Source organism: Quercus robur, chromosome 8 (genome assembly GCF_932294415.1).
Source record: "Quercus robur chromosome 8, dhQueRobu3.1, whole genome shotgun sequence".
NCBI lineage: Eukaryota > Viridiplantae > Streptophyta > Magnoliopsida > Fagales > Fagaceae > Quercus > Quercus robur.
Genome location: NC_065541.1, coordinates 60416695 through 60434838, shown reverse-complemented (window position 1 = coordinate 60434838; position 18144 = coordinate 60416695). Strand labels below are relative to the sequence as shown.

The following is an 18144-nucleotide window of genomic DNA, read 5'->3' as shown; positions in this document are numbered from 1 at the left end:
GTGTATGGATATATGTAACAAACATTAACTAAGAAAAAATAAACAAAACAGAAGAAATGGACTCTTGCACAAAAATAAAAGAATGATTGGCATACCTCATCGATGCCCAAATGAACCACTTTCTCCTCAAGAGCTCCTACATCCTTGACATTAAACCTGTTAAGCAGAGTGATACTAGAGATGGTGGACATGGGTTTCACCACTAGATCATCCATCACCATGTATGTAACCACTCCTTTCACGTATCCTCCCTCACTGGAGGAAGAGCCCGCATTCGTTGCGCTTGGTGGGTGTACGAAATTTAGCTCGTTGTTCATGACGTTCTTGCACGAAGGACAGATTGCGCTGTAGTCATTAGTAAAATATAAGAAACAGTTGCCGCTGTAGGAATTACAGCACCTATACCATTTCTTGGATGATGTGGAAGACGATTCAACGTTTGGCAATAGGAGAGGGATTCCAATACCACCACCAGAGATGTGTACTTTGGGCTTCAGGAGAGTCGCTTTGTTCAAGTTTGGTTGAAGGTAAGTGATATTTAAATTTTCAATGCTCTCGTAAATGTTCCCCAAGCTGCCCACCATTCCTTGCTTTGTGAGAAGCGCAATGAAAGTTCCGACGGGCAGGGCCAGAATGTGAAAGAGGAAGTCGATGAAGTTCTTGTCCGCTTCAGCAAAAAGCACTCTATGGCTTTCTGTGTCTATCAGAAGTTTCAAACTCACATTGGTTTCTTCCATGGACTTTGTTCGAAGATTATATCGGACAAACGATATGGCATCACCGTGATACAATGGACAGCTTATATATGTACATGTTGCTTGGCGGATCAACTTAAGAAATTCTGAATAGGTACTGGCTCCTATTGGGTGAAACCAGAGTGTATTGTCGGTCACGAATTGAAAGTTGTAACTGTAATTATCTCTTAGCTTTTCCTTTTCTTCTTTTACCTTTAAAACTTGGGTTCGTTTGCTAAAGCAATTATGTACAAGAAGAATTTCATAACCTCATTTCTTTTACTTTTGTAAAGAAAAAGTAATGACCACTGCACTGCATGTACCCTGTAATTTGTAACCCTTTTTTTAGGGAATTTTTGTTTTTCTCTTTGTCGAAAGGAAAGAAAGCAAAAGTTCATTTGAAAATGCTTATATGATAAGATTCTCTTCGATTGAATCTTTCAATTTTTTCACATTTTTATTTAGATTTAAGTCGTGTGTTATTTAAAAATCAAATAAATACTACATGCATGTCTCACATTTAGTTAAAGATGAAAGGGAATTGAAGGATTCTAATATAGGGAATCCTTTCCCAAATTGTGAAGCAACTTAAGTGATGTAGTGCCATGTTTGCCACATTATCAAGTTATATTTGGTGATATAATTGTTCATGTCATCAAAAATAGATTCTGATAGTTTCCATTTACCACATCAATAAATTATATCCAAATTTTATTGTAAAGAAAAAGTGAAATAAAATAAAAATCAAAAGGATTAAAGTAATAAAAAAAATTGTCACAAGACGAAAATCCAGCTTTAAAAAAAAAAAAAAAAAATTTTATCTGGAAGACAAACGAAATTGGTCATATAAAAAACCTATTTTAGTCATATAAAAAAACACATAATAGATATGGCAGCACCACTATCGAATCGAACAACTGCACCTACAATATTAACATCCCCACAACATGGTCATACTTAGACGGTCTAAGTTAGAGCTACACCACAAAACCACTTCAAGTCTAAGTCATGTTAACAAACTATACCACAGGTTACTGCTAGGGTTGTCTAAAAACCCACCTGGATGTCTCGACCCGAACCGAATGGTCATCAACGATTTTGGCCTAATTATTCGACCATAATCGGGTAAAGTTTTGAGGTTTTATAGGTTTGATCAGTCAATTGGTGGGTTCAGGGATTTTGACACATCGAAATCGACCCAACCAACAAAATGCAATATGCGGTTTTTTTTTACACAAGGCGTGCTTTAATTGGTATGAAATATCACCCCTCCCCCTTGTTTCAATTGAAACTTAACTCTCTCTCTCAAACACACGACCACAAATTGAGGACTTATGAAATGTTCTAATTGTAATTATCTCTTTGCTTTTTTTTTTTTTTTTTTTTTTTTTTTTTTTTTTTTTTTCTGTTCCCATTAAAACTTCTCCTAGGGTTCATTTGCTAAAGCAATTATGTACCAGAAGATTTCATATTCTGAAACCTCATTTCTTTTACTTTTGTAAAAAAAGAGTAGTAATCATCACATTCTCTTAATTTCTTTAACCTTGATTCGATTCTAGCGGGGAATTTTATTTTTTCTCTTTATCAAAACGAAAATAAAGCAATAGTTCATATGAAAAAAGCTTATATCTATTGTGATAAGACCCTCTCCTATTGAATTTTCCAATTTCCTCTCATTTTTATTTAGATATAAGACATGTAAAATTTAAAAATCAAATAAATATTACATGTCTCACTCACATCCAGGTAAAAATAAAAGGGAATATATAAGACATGGACGGCCCTAGTTGCTGCTTTCCTACACATTCATCTCCATGAACAATCAAGCTTTACCCAATCTCTAAAACCTCCAAAACCAACCCACTGAAACAATCCAAAGCATACACAAATCACCCCTCTCAAATCCCCAAACTGCAATGGTTCCCCTCAAAAATTCAGCCACCATACCCATAATATATAAGACCTATTCACCTATGAGAATCATAAACCCTCAGCCCATCAAAATTTCCAAATGAATTCCAAAGCAATCGCATAAACCCAAATTACGCAACTTGAGGTCCCTCAACTCCAAATCAAGTGTACACTTTGTCATTTGTCACCCCCTTCTCCTTACTTTTCTTTCCATTCAAAATCAGCTAGTGCTTCGGGGTTGGATTAGTCCTTGAGGGTTGATGGGGCACAAACTTAGGTAACATGATAACATGCCATCAAATTAAATTGTCCATATTAGGTAAATTAGTGTGTGAGCTAATTTTTATGTCAGTAAGCAAATTCCATCCAATTTTTAACAATGAGAGTAATATTGGAATCAAATACAAATGAAAAAACCTGAAATGACACCTAGACTCGACAAGATGTGGCCAAATAGTAGTCATTTTGTACACAACGAACATGAAAGTTCAAAAACGTGTACAAAAACACTTTTGAACGTTTAGACCCCCAAAAACCAATTTAATCAACACAGCAATATGTTAAACAACTAGTGTGTGGAAACTTAACATATGCTATAACATGGAATTGATTAAACAACTATCTAAGCCACAACAAAATAAACCACAGCAGATAATATAAAGGCAGAGATAGAGAGGAAGGAAGATGCAAACACAGCGATAACACCAGATATGTTATCGAAGAGGAAACCGAAGACCTCGGCGAAAAACCTCTCCGCCGCCCTCCAAGCGGTAATCAATCCACTAGAAAATACAGTTGGGATACAAGGACAGCAATAGACCCTCCAAGCCTAATCTACCCAATGCACCTAAGCCCTCCAAGCTTCTTGCTCCAACGAGGTTGCGCCGAACCTTTTTCTTTTCTAGCTTTCCGGATTCCGCTACTACACCGTAGCATCAACCAATGAATATTGGCTCCTTCCTAACTGCTTCCCAGAACTCCAAACGACTGTCTCACAGGGATGATAATGGTGAGAACCAGGTTTGGTATAAAGGCCTCTCAAGGATTTGACAATGGAGAGGAAGAGAGTGAGGGAATTTGATGAGACTCTAAGGTAGAGATTGTGGGTGAAACAATCTGGTTTTTCTTTAGGGTTTCTCTCTCAAAATTCTCTCTGGAAGCTCTCTTTCAATCGTGGGTTAAAAGGGTATTTATACTGAAGAGGAGTGGAATGCGAAACGTCAGGTTTTTCCAAAACAAGGGTGGCTCGCGGCTTGACCTCGCGGCTTGACTAAGTCGCGAGTTAACCGTATGGCCAGTTGTCCTGTTTTGTCCTGTAGTGCTCCAGCTAGCATGACTGTTCATCTTCCAGCATGCTTGGCACGTGTGCATCTTCTGGCGGGTTGAAGCCGCGAGTCCAGCCGCGAGTCCCAGCCGCGACACTCTGTTTTCTTGCACACTCTTGAGCAATCTTCACACTATCTCACTCACTACCCTTACAACAATCCCACCTAAATACAGGGTTACTAAATGCTGAATTACAAGCAAATTTGGCACGGAATAAAACCAATTAGATGGTTGAATAAATTCAACCTTACAGAACATTTTCATCTAGCTTCTAGCATATTTATCAAATCTACTAGCACCTATTCCTAAAGCTTGGTACATATACAAATCATCAAACATATAAAAATATTTTTAAAAATGAACCAACATGAATCTTCAAAAGCTACAATAATTTTCCATTTCCAACAAAAGAAAAACAAAACACAAAAGATAATTAAAGATTGAAGGAGAGAGAATTTTGAGATTAAGAGGTCGATCTCTACCAAATTTTTAAACACAATGTAAAAGAAACCACATCAATACTCCATTAACCAAGTAAGCAAGCAATACTATGAAGGAAATCAAAGAACGGACTGGATAGAAATTTTTTTTTAAAATTAAACGAGAACTTTTTATATTTCGGGACTAAGACAGATTCAAGACCAACAAATATTTTTCCAAGATATTTACCTTCTTTGGGACAAGGTGATGCATTGTTATTGTTAAGAAATGTTGTAATTTAATTTTCAATTTTGATTTTGGTGTTAAGAAAAGGATAGAGATTGTTTGATGTGTGGTCATATGAGATTTTTTTTTTTTTTTTTTTTTTTTGAGAAGATGGTCATATGGGAAATTAGGTGGCTAATGTTGACGATTCACTATGTAGTATATTGGTTTAAAAAATTAAAGCCTCAAAAATAAATTTTTTTGCACAAAATATTTATGGTTTTCAATTGAGTTGAGCTTTTATTGGTCTAATATTTTGGAGACAATTTTAGAGATAAGAAAAACAATGCACAACCCTTTTTTGTTTTTTATTATCACACAATACTATAAAATACTAAATATACTATAAATTTTATTACATAAAGAATACAAATAAATGAGTCAATAAATGTGATTGGTGGGGTTAAACTACATAATAAGTAAAAGATTTTGTAAATGGATGGCTTAAAAGTATTCGTTTAGGAAATACTTTTAGAAATATTTTATAGAAAATTAAAAAAACTAACTGATTTTTTAATAGTTTTTTATATTTTTCATAATGTGACATTTAAAATTTTCTAAAATATTTCATTATTAAATGTTCTAAAAGCACTCATTAATTGAACTCTAAAATAAAAACACAAAAAGTACAAGGAACAGAAGATCGGGTGCAGCAGCTTCCGAATGGCTCCCATTGTGTGTGTTTAAGGGTTATATGCAATGTATACGGAGATAAATCTTAAAGACTTGTCCATTTTTTTTTTTTTCTGTCACATACTCTTGTATGCAACGATTGATACATATAAATATACAAATAAACCTTTACAAAAAAAAAAAAAAAATAAAAATACAACCTCCTTCCAAACAAGCACTTATTCTTTTTTTTTTTTTTTTAATTTTTTTTTCTTTTCCTTTCTTTCAAAAGTTGTAAGCTTTTTCCATTTTTTTTGTTGTTTTTTTAATCAAGCTGTAAGCCTTCCTAGTCTTTTTTTTTTTTTTTCTTTTTTTGTGAGAAGGGTAAGCCTTCCTTCGTCTAAAAGCAAAGAAAGAAATTCTCTAAGCTTTTTCTCCAAAAAGAGGAAAAAGAAAAAGAAGAATCATCGACGAGGTTTTATCTTTCTAAACAAATTATGTAGTCTCTTTCCTTTTAAGCCTTTTAATAAGGCTAATAAGTGTAATATTAGAATTACATAAAAAGTATGGTATAATTTGTGTCACAACTCGCTTATGTAATAAGTGGTAAGTAGTAAAAGTATATCTTTACATAGATCACCATCATATTTGCTACTTACAACTTATCATATGGACAAATTGTAACATAAATTGTATTATTTTATGTGTTTCTAACATTAATAAGCTAATAAAGCTGGTGCACAATAAATGATGGTCACAAACATTTTCACAAGTTTAGATAGTACAGGAAAGCTTTCGCGCCAGAGAAGTGGGAGCAGGGCCACTAAAACAACAGTAATGTTTCACGCACCATAAAGAGAAAAGAGAAAAGTTAAAGAGCACAACTTTCAATGTGATAATGGTGTGTGTTAAGTCCTGACGCATCTTTCTTTGAATGGAAATTATGTATAGAAAATATTTATAAAAAATTTATTATAATTTATTATATTTTTTATAAAAATAGTTTATTGGTAAATTTTTTAAGGGTATTTGGTAATAGAGCAAAATTTAGGTACAGTATTTACATATTGTTCTTTAGGTTCTTCTTCTTAAAATTCTATCGTGTGAATTTTTTTTTTTCATAGAATAGAAGTGTATTTTTTAGTTAAGTTGCCACATGGTTGATTCTTAAGAAGGAAATTTAAAAAATAGCACCTAAGGTACTATACTTAAGTTTTGCCCTTGTAAATAAGACTCTTGTTTGAATAATAAAAAGGGAAATGTTAACCAGTACCGCACGGTGCTTGTTAAAAGGATTGTCAAAAGTGGAAAAAAAATAGCAAAAAATTATTAAAAGGGTTGTCAAAAAGAATAAAAATTTATTAAAAATTTGTTAATTTTTTATGACAAAAAGTTGCACAAAAGTGGTTGTTAACGGGCACCGTAAGGTGCCTGTTAACACCACCCTAATAAAAAAGTACCACATTTTAACAAATTAAGTCCAAAATTCATCTACATTATGTCATGCAAAGTTGTGTAAAAAAAAAAAAAAAAATACATAATTGTTGTAGTAACTATGTAAATTGATACTAACATTATTCATTATGCATTTAATTTTTTAATTTTTTTTCTTTTTATATGTCAAAAACGAAAGAAAAAAGTGAATATTGATTATTGTATGTGAAGAAATTAAGAGTGACAACTAAAAAAATTGATATTTTAAGTAAATCTTATGTAAAATAAATAATCAGATAAAGAACATTTTGAAAAGTGAATAAAAATTTAAAAATAAAAAGTGTATTTTTATACTAAAATAGACCCAAAATAAATTGCACAAAATGATACGGAATGCTCTAATTCCTTTGAATTAGTATTGAGCAGATAATTGTGACAAACTATCATTGTGAAAGTTGGCAATTAAACAAATCACAAATTAGTTGCTGAAAGAATAAAACACATACAATATAAGTATAAAAGCATATGACAAATAAAATATTTTTGAAAAGTCTAAATTGTTTTCAGCCTCAAATGGGGAGTCTTTTGGGTTAATATTGCAAAATCTGAACTTAATTTGCGTTATAGGAATTGTTGAAAGTTATTTGGGATTTTGAGGAGAGAGACTGAATTTCGGTATCACCATTGCCGAAATTCAACCAAAAGTATGAGAGAGAAGAAGAAGAAGGTGGTGAGAGAAAATGTTGAATTTCGGCAACGTGGATACCGAAATTCCTCTGCCCAATTCTGCTGCCCGAGTCCTGTCTCCTGTGTGCCCGAGTGTGGAGTGCTCTAAAAAAAAAAAGGCAATTGCAGCAATGCCATTGCCGAAATAGGGAAAAAAAAGAAATTTTTTTTTTGGTAATTGTGGCAATGGCATTGCCGAATATGGGAAAAAAAATGTGGTTCCGAAATCTAGGGAGAGTAAAAAAAAAAAAAAAGTGTTACGTTAACAATATTTTCACAATAAATCACATGTGATTAGTTATTATTAGTTTAAATTTGAATTTAACACTGAGATTATTTTTTTAATCCAACAATAACAACCTGGCACTTAAAATTTGTTGTAAAAATTGTGTGCATGTATCATTTCTTAAAAAAAAGGTGGAATGGATTTGTGGGAAAAAAAAAAAAAATTTGTGACAAACTAATTGTGGCAATGCCATTGCCGAAATAGGGAGAAATTTTTTTTTTTTGTGACAACCTAATTGTGGCAATGCCATTGCCGAAATAGGGGAATAAATTTTTTTTTTAGCAATTATGGCAATGGCATTGCCGAAAATGGGGGAAAAAAAAAAGTGGTTCCGAAATCTCTGGAAGAGTAAAAAAAAAAAGGTGTTATGTTCACAATATTTTTATAACATTTTCACAATAAATCACATGTAATTAGTTATTATTAGTTAAAAAAAAATTTGTGACAAACTAATTGTGGCAATAGTGACAGTTTTTAGACCCCTTAAACAATTGATTAAACCTAGGTAATTAGCCAAGTTGTTACTTAGTCCAATTAAACAAGTCTAGGTTATCACAATAATAAAGATCAAATCATGCAAAGCAGCGGAAAATAAATAACACACGATATGATCACCCAGGAAACCAAACCGGTAAAAACCTGGGGAGGATTTGACCTAGCTATCCTCAAGGTAAACTTGAATCCACTATCTGAAAGAATCGAAGTTCATACAAAAGGACTTACAAGCACCCCCGCTCGACTTCCTAATGCTACCAACCAGTAGAACTTACTGACACGACCACGTGCAAGCTCCGAATCCACGGACTCCTTCTTTCTTTGGATTCCCACCAGCTACAAGTACCCCCGCTTGTGTATTCTTTAAGCTTTAATGGCAGCAACTGTTTTGATCATCAAGGTGTAGAGAATATCTCCTCCTTGAAAATCCTAAGTTTGTGTAAAGGAAAGCTCCTCTAGATCTCACAAAAAATTTACACAAACCGCAAATATGAGCAACCTTAGAGAACTCTTGGGTACAAAACCCTAGATCTATAAAAGAGGCACAAGATGCACTCTAATCTCTCTAAACGGCACACAAAAAACGTTCTAGGGTTTCCCTTATATATAGGAAAGTTTTACTTGAACCCTAATACGTTTAAGTAGAGTTTGGGCTGAACTGGAACTCTGCAGAAAAATAAATCTGCACGTGGTTCGATCGATCGAGTCTAATTTTCAATCGATCGAGCCTTGCAGATTTAGTCCAATAAATTCTGCAATCACTCGATTCCAATTTTACAAATAAACATACTTTGAGCAAGCCTAAACCTAGACTCTATGTTTTGATCATGGTTTGCCAACATAATACAAATTGAAGTTCTAATACATTAGTTCCTAATTTCTTAGAACCTAACAATCTCCCCCTTTGGCAATCCGTGACAAAACACATCACAAACATGAAATGCTCAAAGTTACAAATAGCCCAAAAACAATTCAACCTAACTACTATCTATCAGTTGCAAGTGTAGACAGCAGCACAACTGAATCAACCTGTATATTTCCTGAAACACTCAACAAACGCATAAACGCATGTGTGACAGAAAAATAAAAACAGTAAATCAACAAATATGCAATCTAACTCTCCCCCTAAGTTAGATACATCAAAAACAATGTTAACTCCCCCTAAACAAAACAAACAGGATTCCCACATTTCAGATTCCCACATTTCATTTATTTCTCCCCCTTTTTGTCACGTATTGACAAAGATAACTCAAACAAAGAGTAACAAAGGTCAAGAGAAAATAGACAAACAATTCAACTCTATAGAAAATAGAGACAACTCCCCCTACGAAGAGCAACAACTCCCCCTATGAACAACAAGGTTTAAAAAACAAGCTTCTCCCCCTATAAAAATAGGAAAAACAAAACAAGTTTTGAAAAAAATAGTTTTAGGGAAAAATAAAGGGGGTGGGGATAAAAAAAAAGACACAAATCAAGTTTTTAAAAAAAACTAAGTTGAGGATACACATGAAGAAAAAATATTCTCTCTTTCAGTAAAATGCAAACATGGCACTATGTGACCCATAAACAGTTGCATGAGTGAAAATATTTGCACATTGATTATCCATCATATTTCTTGAAAAAATATTTTCTACAGTTCACACATAAAAATAGCATATACTAGAAAGTACAAAACTCAAAAATTAATCAATCAATTTTTAAATCAAGTTGAGTACCTAATTTAGCAAAGTGTATGCATGTTATGTGTGAAAACAATGAGAGATATGACTGCAAAACTGCACGATGGATACAAAAAAATCAATGCAATACATGTGAATCCTAAACATAAATGATGCATGGAAAAATCAAATTTTTGAAAAACAGAGCAATTTAATGCAGAAACTCCTCAAAGCACAATATTTCATGAATGAAATGCATGAGTATGAGATTAAAAGTTTTTCAAAAACACTTGAATTCAACCCAAATTTTTCAAAAACAAGTTTTTCAATCAATTTGTCCTCAAGACTCAAGCATTAAGCATATTTTGCATCAAAATCAAGGAACTATAATCTTGGATGGCCACAACAAGATCACACACAATATAATGTACCAAGTTTAGCAAAGAGTAACTCGTGTAGTGTGTGCAACTAGCAAAAACTTGAGATACATGTAAGGTGATATGTGAATAGCAATCAATCACAAAGCCTACAAAATTCATCACCTAGAATTTAAAAGAGACTATCACCTAAAGAGTTACATCATATAACTCCCACATCTCCTAGAAAACAAGCTTGCAATCATGTAAGTTTCTTGATTTTCCTCATAATATACATACCAATTTTAATTATGTGAATTGGCATCAAGCCTAATAGTACACACCAATTTTAAGCATTAAGCAATTAAACCGAGGCTACACCTTATGTTCTTTTTGTGCATGTGCTACACTTTCTCGAGCACAAAATCTTATGATATGCACTAAGGTGTTCATGATTGGCTAGTGAACAGTGGTGAGATGGTTATTTATGCCTTTCTCAAAAGGATCAAGTCCAACAGTCAAATAACATGTGACTTCAAGATTAAGACAAAGTGATAAACACCATAAATATCTTTCCCACACAACATGCACTACAAAGCTTCAACTAGTCAAGTGCAATAAGTAAGCTTATCAAAGGTAAACAAGGTACATAAACTTGTTATGTAAAGATAATATGGCCAATCCTTGATTATAAATCCAAGATGTGAAATACAAAACACAAAAATCTTTTTGGTTTTAAAACTATATGACCAAAAACAAAAAAAGCACATATTATGCTAAATGAACAATGCAAATGCAATGCATGACAGTGCTTAACTAACCTATAGAAGGTACACAAATAAGAAATATCAATTTCTTAATTAACCCTTGAGTACATGTACAAATTAGTACATACTCACACAAAATCAGAAATAGCTTAGCACTTATATAACACATACTATTCAAGTTTCTCCACAATGTCAAGCATGTTCTAAATCAAGAGAGATATCATAATTCATGAAATCCTCAAGAAAAATAAAACAAGACACAAAATAAAATATTTGTCTTTTTGAAATTTTTCAATGTTTTTGGATTTTTTTATTAAATAAAAAACATTCTTAAAAAAAAACAAAACAACCAAAAACAGAAACAAGACATGTCCACAAACAATTGAAAGAATTAAATCAGGGACAAGTCAGCAACACTCACCTTAGAGAATCTTTTCTCACCCATCTAGCACGAGTCTTCGGCTTTGTAGGTGAAAATCCATGAGAAGCAGAGTGTATTTGAGGAATTACACCAATATTCTGAGAAAGACTAAAATCCTGCAAATTCCTTTCACAAGCCAACAAGCTCAAATTTTTCAAAAGAATATGAAACAATTTATATGGACTTATGGCAGGAGAAATATCATCACAAATTCTAGACTGAAACATAGAATGTTTAAATTTCAGTTTATGACAATTAGGATGAATGTGACCATGGACACCACAAAAGTGGCAGACAGGAACAAATTTAGGAACATCAGTATTCCTAACAGCAAATCTAGTCTCAGATTTTGGTTTTTGCCTCAACAAAGAACAATTTGGTCTAATATGACCAACAACACCACAAAGGTGACAAGTAGGCACAAAAACAGATTTATTATGCTCTCTAACAGTAGGTTTAGACTTAGATTTAGAAGTTTCAACGTCAACATCAGAACTTTTACCTTTGTCTAACCTAGCACAATAAGCCTTTTCTTTATTATTCCTCTTAAAAGGAGGGATATAAACTTTCTCAGCTTTAGGTTTAAGAGAGACAGAAACACTTCTGTTATCAACAGCAGACTTGGTACAAGTCAAATTTTCAATTTTAGCTTTAGATTCAACTAACTCTTGTTCCAAGCTTTTCATCTTCTCATCTTGAGAGGAAATTTGATTTCTCAAAAATTCATTCTTTTTATTAGATTCATCTAATCTAACAATCAATTCCTCTTTTTCAAGATTAGCCAATTTTAACTCTTCCTTGAATTTCTTAGCAATTTTCATAGATTTCAATAATTCCTTACGAAGAGTTTCACAGGCATCAATAAAATCAACAGAAGCATGAGTAGAAACATGATCAGAAAGACACTTCAAATTATCCATGACAACAGGGGTCAAGGATCAGCTCTTAGATCAAAAGATCTAAAACAACAGAGCTACCCGCTTTGATACCACTTGTTGGTTTTTAGACCCCTTAAACAATTGATTAAACCTAGGTAATTAGCCAAGTTGTTACTTAGTCCAATTAAACAAGTCTAGGTTATCACAATAATAAAGATCAAATCATGCAAAGCAGCGGAAAATAAATAACACACGATATGATCACCTAGGAAACCAAACCGGTAAAAACCTGGGGAGGATTTGACCTAACTATCCTCAAGGTAAATTTGAATCCACTATCTGAAAGAATTGAAGTTCATACAAAAGAACTTACAAGCACCCCCGCTCGACTTCCTAATGCTACCAACCAGTAGAACTTACTGACATGACCACGTGCAAACTCTGAATCCACGGACTCCTTTTTTCTTTGGATTCCCACCAGCTACAAGCACCCCCGCTTGTGTATTCTTTAAACTTTAATGGCAGCAACTGTTTTGATAATCAAGGTGTAGAGAATATCTCCTCCTTGAAAACCCTAAGTTTGTGTAAAGGAAAGCTCCTCTAGATCTCACAAGAGATTTACACAAACCGCAAATATGAGCAACCTTAGAGAACTCTTGGGTACAAAACCCTAGATCTATAAAAGAGGCACAAGATGCACTCTAATCTCTCTAAACGGCACACAAAAAACGTTCTAGGGTTTCCCTTATATATAGGAGAGTTTTACTTGAACCCTAATACGTTTAAGTAGAGTTTGGGCTGAACTGGAACTCTGCAGAAAAATAAATCTGCATGTGGTTCGATCGATCGAGTCTAATTTTCGATCGATCGAGCCTTTCAGATTTAGTTCAATAAATTCTGCAATTACTCGATTCTAATTTTACAAATAAACATACTTTGAGCAAGCCTAAACCTAGACTCTATGTTTTGATCATGGTTTGCCAACATAATACAAATTGAAATTCTAATACATTAGTTCCTAATTTCTTAGAACCTAACAAATGGCATTGCCGAAATAGATAAAAAAAAAAACTTGTGGCAAACTAATTGTGGCAATGCCATTGCCGAAATAGGAAAAAAAAAAATTTTGTGGCAAACTAATTGTGGCAATGCCATTGCCGAAATAGGGAGAAAAAAAAAATCGGTGACAACCTAATTGTGGCAATGGCATTGCCGAAAATGGGGAAAAAAAAAGTGGTTCCAAAATCTGGAGAAGAGTAAAAAAAAAAGTGTCATGTCCACAATATTTTCACAATAAATTCACATGTGATTAGTTATTATTAGTTAAAAAAATGTTGTGACAAACTAATTGTGGCAATGGCATTGCCGAAATAGGAAAAAAAAAAAAACTTGTGGCAAACTAATTGTGGCAATGCCATTGCCGAAATAGGGAGAAAAAAAAATCGGTGACAACCTAATTGTGGCAATGCCATTGCCGAAATAGGGGAATAAAAAAAAAAATTTAGCAATTGTGGCAATGGCATTGCCGAAAATGGGGAAAAAAAAAAAGTGCTTCCGAAATCTGGAGAAGAGTAAAAAAAAAAGTGTCATGTCCACAATATTTTTACAACATTTTCACAATAAATCACATGTGATTAGTTATTATTAGTTAAAAAAATGTTGTGACAAACTAATTGTGGCAATGGCATTGCCGAAATAGGAAAAAAAAATTGTTTCAAACTAATTGTGGCAATGGCATTGCCGAAATAGAGAAAAAAAAATTGTGACAAACTAATTGTGGCAATGCCATTGCCGAAATAGGGAGGGAAAAAAAATTGTGACAAACTAATTGTGGCAATGGTATTGCCGAAATAGGGAGAAAAAAAAAATTTGTGACAACTAATTGTGGCAATGCCATTGCCGAAATAGGGGAATAAATTTTTTTTTTAGCAATTGTGGCAATGGGATTGCCGAAATAGGGGGGAAAAAATTTTCCCCTATTTCGGCAATGCCATTGCCGAAAATGTGAGGAAAAAAAAAAAAGAATTGTGGCAATGGGATTGCCGAAATAGGGGGGAAAATTTTTTCCCCTCTTTCGGCAATTCCATTGCCGAAAATGTGAGGAAAAAAAAAAGAATTGTGGCAATGGGATTGCCGAAATAGGGGGGAAAATATTTTCCCCTATTTCGGCAATGCCATTGCCGAAAATGTGAGGAAAAAAAAAAAAAAAAGAGAATTGTGGGCAATGGTATTGCCGAAATAGGCGAAAATTTTTTTTTTGGGTAATTGTGGCAATGGTATTGCCGAAATAGATGAAATTTTTTTTTTTGGGTAATTGTGGCAATGCCATTGCCGAAAATGGGAAGGGGAATAATGGAATGGAATTGTGGCAATGCCATTGCCGAAATAGGTGAAATTTTTTTTTTTAAAAAGGTGGTTGTCGAAATCTGGGGAGGAATTTCAAAAAAAAAAGTGTTACGCTCACAATATTTTTACAATATTTTCACAATAAATCACAGGTAATTTGTTATTATTAGTTCAAATTTGAATTTATCACTGAGATTACTTTTTTTTATTCCCCTATTTCGGCAATGGCATTGCCACAATTAGTTGTCACAAATTTTTTTTTCTCCATATTTCGGCAATGCCATTGCCACAATTAGTTTGTCGCAATTTTTTTTCCCTCCTTATTTCGGCAATGGCATTGCCACAATTAGTTTGTCACAATTTTTTTTTTCTCTATTTCGGCAATGCCATTGCCACAATTAGTTTGTCACAATGTCAGTTTTTAGACCCCTTAAAACACAATTGTATTAACCCTACGTAATTAGCCAAGTTGTTACTTAGTCCAATTAAACAAGTCTAGGTTATCACAATATAAAAGATCAAATCATGCAAAGCAGCGGAAAATAAATAACACACGATATGATCACCCAGGAAACCAAACCAGTAAAAACCTGGGGAGGATTTGACCTAGCTATCCTCAAGGTAAACTTGAATCCACTATCAGAAAGAATCGAAGTTCATACAAAAGGACTTACAAGCACCCCCGCTCGACTTTCTAATGCTACCAACTAGTAGAACTTACTGACACGACCACGTGCAAGCTCCGAATCCACGGACTCCTTCTTTCTTTGGATTCCCACCAGCTACAAGCACCCCCGCTTGTGTATTCTTTAAACTTTAATGGCAGCAACTGTTTTGATCATCAAGGTTTAGAGAATATCTCCTCCTTGAAAACTCTAAGTTTGTGTAAAGGAAAACTCCTCTAGATCTCACAAGAGATTTATACAAACCGCAATATGAGCAGCCTTTAGAGAGCCTTTGGGTACAAAACCCTAAATACAAAAAGAGGCACAAGAGGCACTCTAATCTCTCTAAAACTGCTCATAAAAAGTTCTAGGGTTTCTCTTATATATAGGAGAGTTTTACTTGAACCTTAATATGTTTAAATAGAGTTTGGGCTAAACTGGAACTCTGCAGAAAAATAAATCTGCACGTGGTTCGATCGATCGAGTCTAATTTTCGATCGATCAAGTCTAATTTTCGATCGATCGAGCCTTGCAGATTTAGTCCAATAAATTCTGCAATCACTCGATTCCAATTTTACAAATAAACATACTTTGAGCAAGCCTAAACGTAGACTCTATGTTTTGATCATGGTTTGCCAACATAATACAAATTGAAGTTCTAATACATTAATTCCTAATTTCTTAGAACCTAACAATCTCCCCCTTTGGCAATCCGTGACAAAACACATCACACACATGAAATGCTCAAAGTTACAAATAGCCCAAAAACAATTCAACCTAACTACTATCTATTAGTTGCAAGTGTAGACAGCAGCATGACTGAATCAACCTGTACATTTCCTGAAACACTAAACAAAACGCATAAACGCATGTGTGACAGAAAAACAAAAACAGTAAATCAACAATTATGCAATCTAATTCTCCCCCTAAGTTAGATACATCAAAAACAATGTTAACTCAATGTTAACTCCCCCTAAACAGAACATTTGTATTTTCCACACATTTCATCTAAATCTCTCCCCCTTTTTGTCACACATTGACAAAGACAACTCAAACAAAGAGTTGACAGAAAACATACGCAACAGAGTAAGAGAAAATAGAGAAAGAAGGGAACACAAAACAATTCAACTCTATAGGAAATAGAGACAACTCTCCCTATGAACGACAAAGGTTAAAAACAAGCTTCTCCCCCTATAAAAATAGGAAAAACAAAACAAGTTTTGGGAAAAACAGTTTTAGGGAAAAATAAAGGAGGTGGGGATAAAAAAAAACACAAACCAAGTTTGAAAAAAAAACTAAGTTGAGGATACACATAAAGAAAAAATATTCTCTCTTTCAATAAAATGCAAACATGGCACTATGTGACCCATAAACAGTTGCATGAGTAGAGAAAATATTTGCACATTGATTCTCCATCATATCTCTTAAAAAAAATATTTTCTACAGTTCACACATAAAAAAGGCATATACTAGAAAGTACATAGCTCAAAAATTAATCAATCAATTTTTTGATCAAGTTGAGTACCCAATGTAGCAAAGTGTATGCATGTTATGTGTGAAAACAATGAGAGATATGACTGCAAAACTGCAAGATGGATACAAAAAATCAATGCAATACATGTGAATCCTAAACATAAATGATGCATGGAAAAATCAAATTTTTGAAAAACAGAGCAATTTAATGCAGAAACTCCTCAAAGCACAATATTTCATGAATAAAATGCATGAGTATGAGAGTAAAAGTTTTTCAAAAACACTAGAGTTTAACTCAGATCTTCCAAAAACAAGTTTTTCAACCAATTTGTCTCCAAAACTCAAACAGTAAAGACAATTTGCATCAAAATCCAGGAACTTTAATCTTGGATGGCCACAACAAGATCACACATAATATAATGTACCAAGTTTAGCAATGAGTAACTTGTGTAGTGTGTGCAACTAGCAAAAGCTTGAGATATATGTGAGGTGATATGTGAATAGCAATCAATCACAAAGTCTACAAAATTCATCACATAGAATTTAAAAGAGACTATCACCTAAAGAGTTACATCATATAACTCCCACATCTCCTAGATCATAAGCTTGCAATCATGTAAGTTTCTTGATTTGCCTCATAATATACACACCAATTTTAATTATGTGATTTGGCATCAAGCCTAATAGTACACACCAATTTTGATTTTAAGAATTAAGCAATTTAACCCGAGGCTTCACCTTATGTTCTTTTTGTGCATGTGCTACACTTTCTCGAGCACAAAATCTTATGATATGCACTAAGGTGTTCATGATTGGCTAGTGAACAGTGGTGAGATGGTTATTTATGTCTTTCTCTAAAAGTTCAAGTCCAACATTTAAAAACAAGTGACTTCAAGATTAAGACATAGTAATCAAAAACCATACATATCTTTCCCACACAACATGCACTACAAATCTTCAACAAGTAAAGTGCAATAAATAAGCTCATCAAAGCTAAACAAGGTACATAAACTTGTTATGTAAAGATAATATGGCCAATCCTTAATTATAAATCCAAGATGTGAAATACAAAATACAAAAATCTTTTTGGTTAAAAAAAATTTATGACAAAAAAAAAACACATTATGCTAAATGAACAATACAAATGCAATGCATGACAGTGCTTAACTAAGCTATAGAGGGTACACAAACAAGAAATATCAATTTCTTAATTAACCCTTGAGTACATGTACAAACTAGTACATACTCACATAAGATCAAAAATAGCTTTCAAGTTTCTCCACAATGTCAAGCATGTTCTAAATCAAGAGAGATATCATAATTCATGTAATCCTCAAAACAAATAAAACAA

General features: G+C 33.4%; 1 protein-coding gene and 1 long non-coding RNA gene across 3 annotated transcripts in view; one reads left to right on the top strand and one right to left on the bottom strand.

Annotated features, from left to right (window-relative positions):
• The window catches only part of LOC126697415 (uncharacterized), a 33786-nt gene extending 33123 nt beyond the window's left edge, over positions 1–663 (top strand). The window contains exon 3 of the long non-coding RNA XR_007646199.1: positions 528–663. This is a non-coding gene — a long non-coding RNA (uncharacterized LOC126697415). The remainder of the gene's footprint in view (positions 1–527) is intronic.
• The window catches only part of LOC126697405 (uncharacterized), a 37963-nt gene extending 37064 nt beyond the window's left edge, over positions 1–899 (bottom strand). Inside the window, exon 1 of one of the 2 annotated variants that reach the window (XM_050394401.1) lies at positions 157–899. In XM_050394401.1, coding sequence (XP_050250358.1) covers positions 157–737 — 581 coding nt within the window. In that variant the 5' untranslated portion in view covers positions 738–899. Of the gene's footprint in view, positions 1–95 lie in introns of both variants that reach the window. The other variant, XM_050394400.1, reaches the window with a different exon arrangement.
• Positions 900–18144: the final 17245 nt, after the last annotated feature.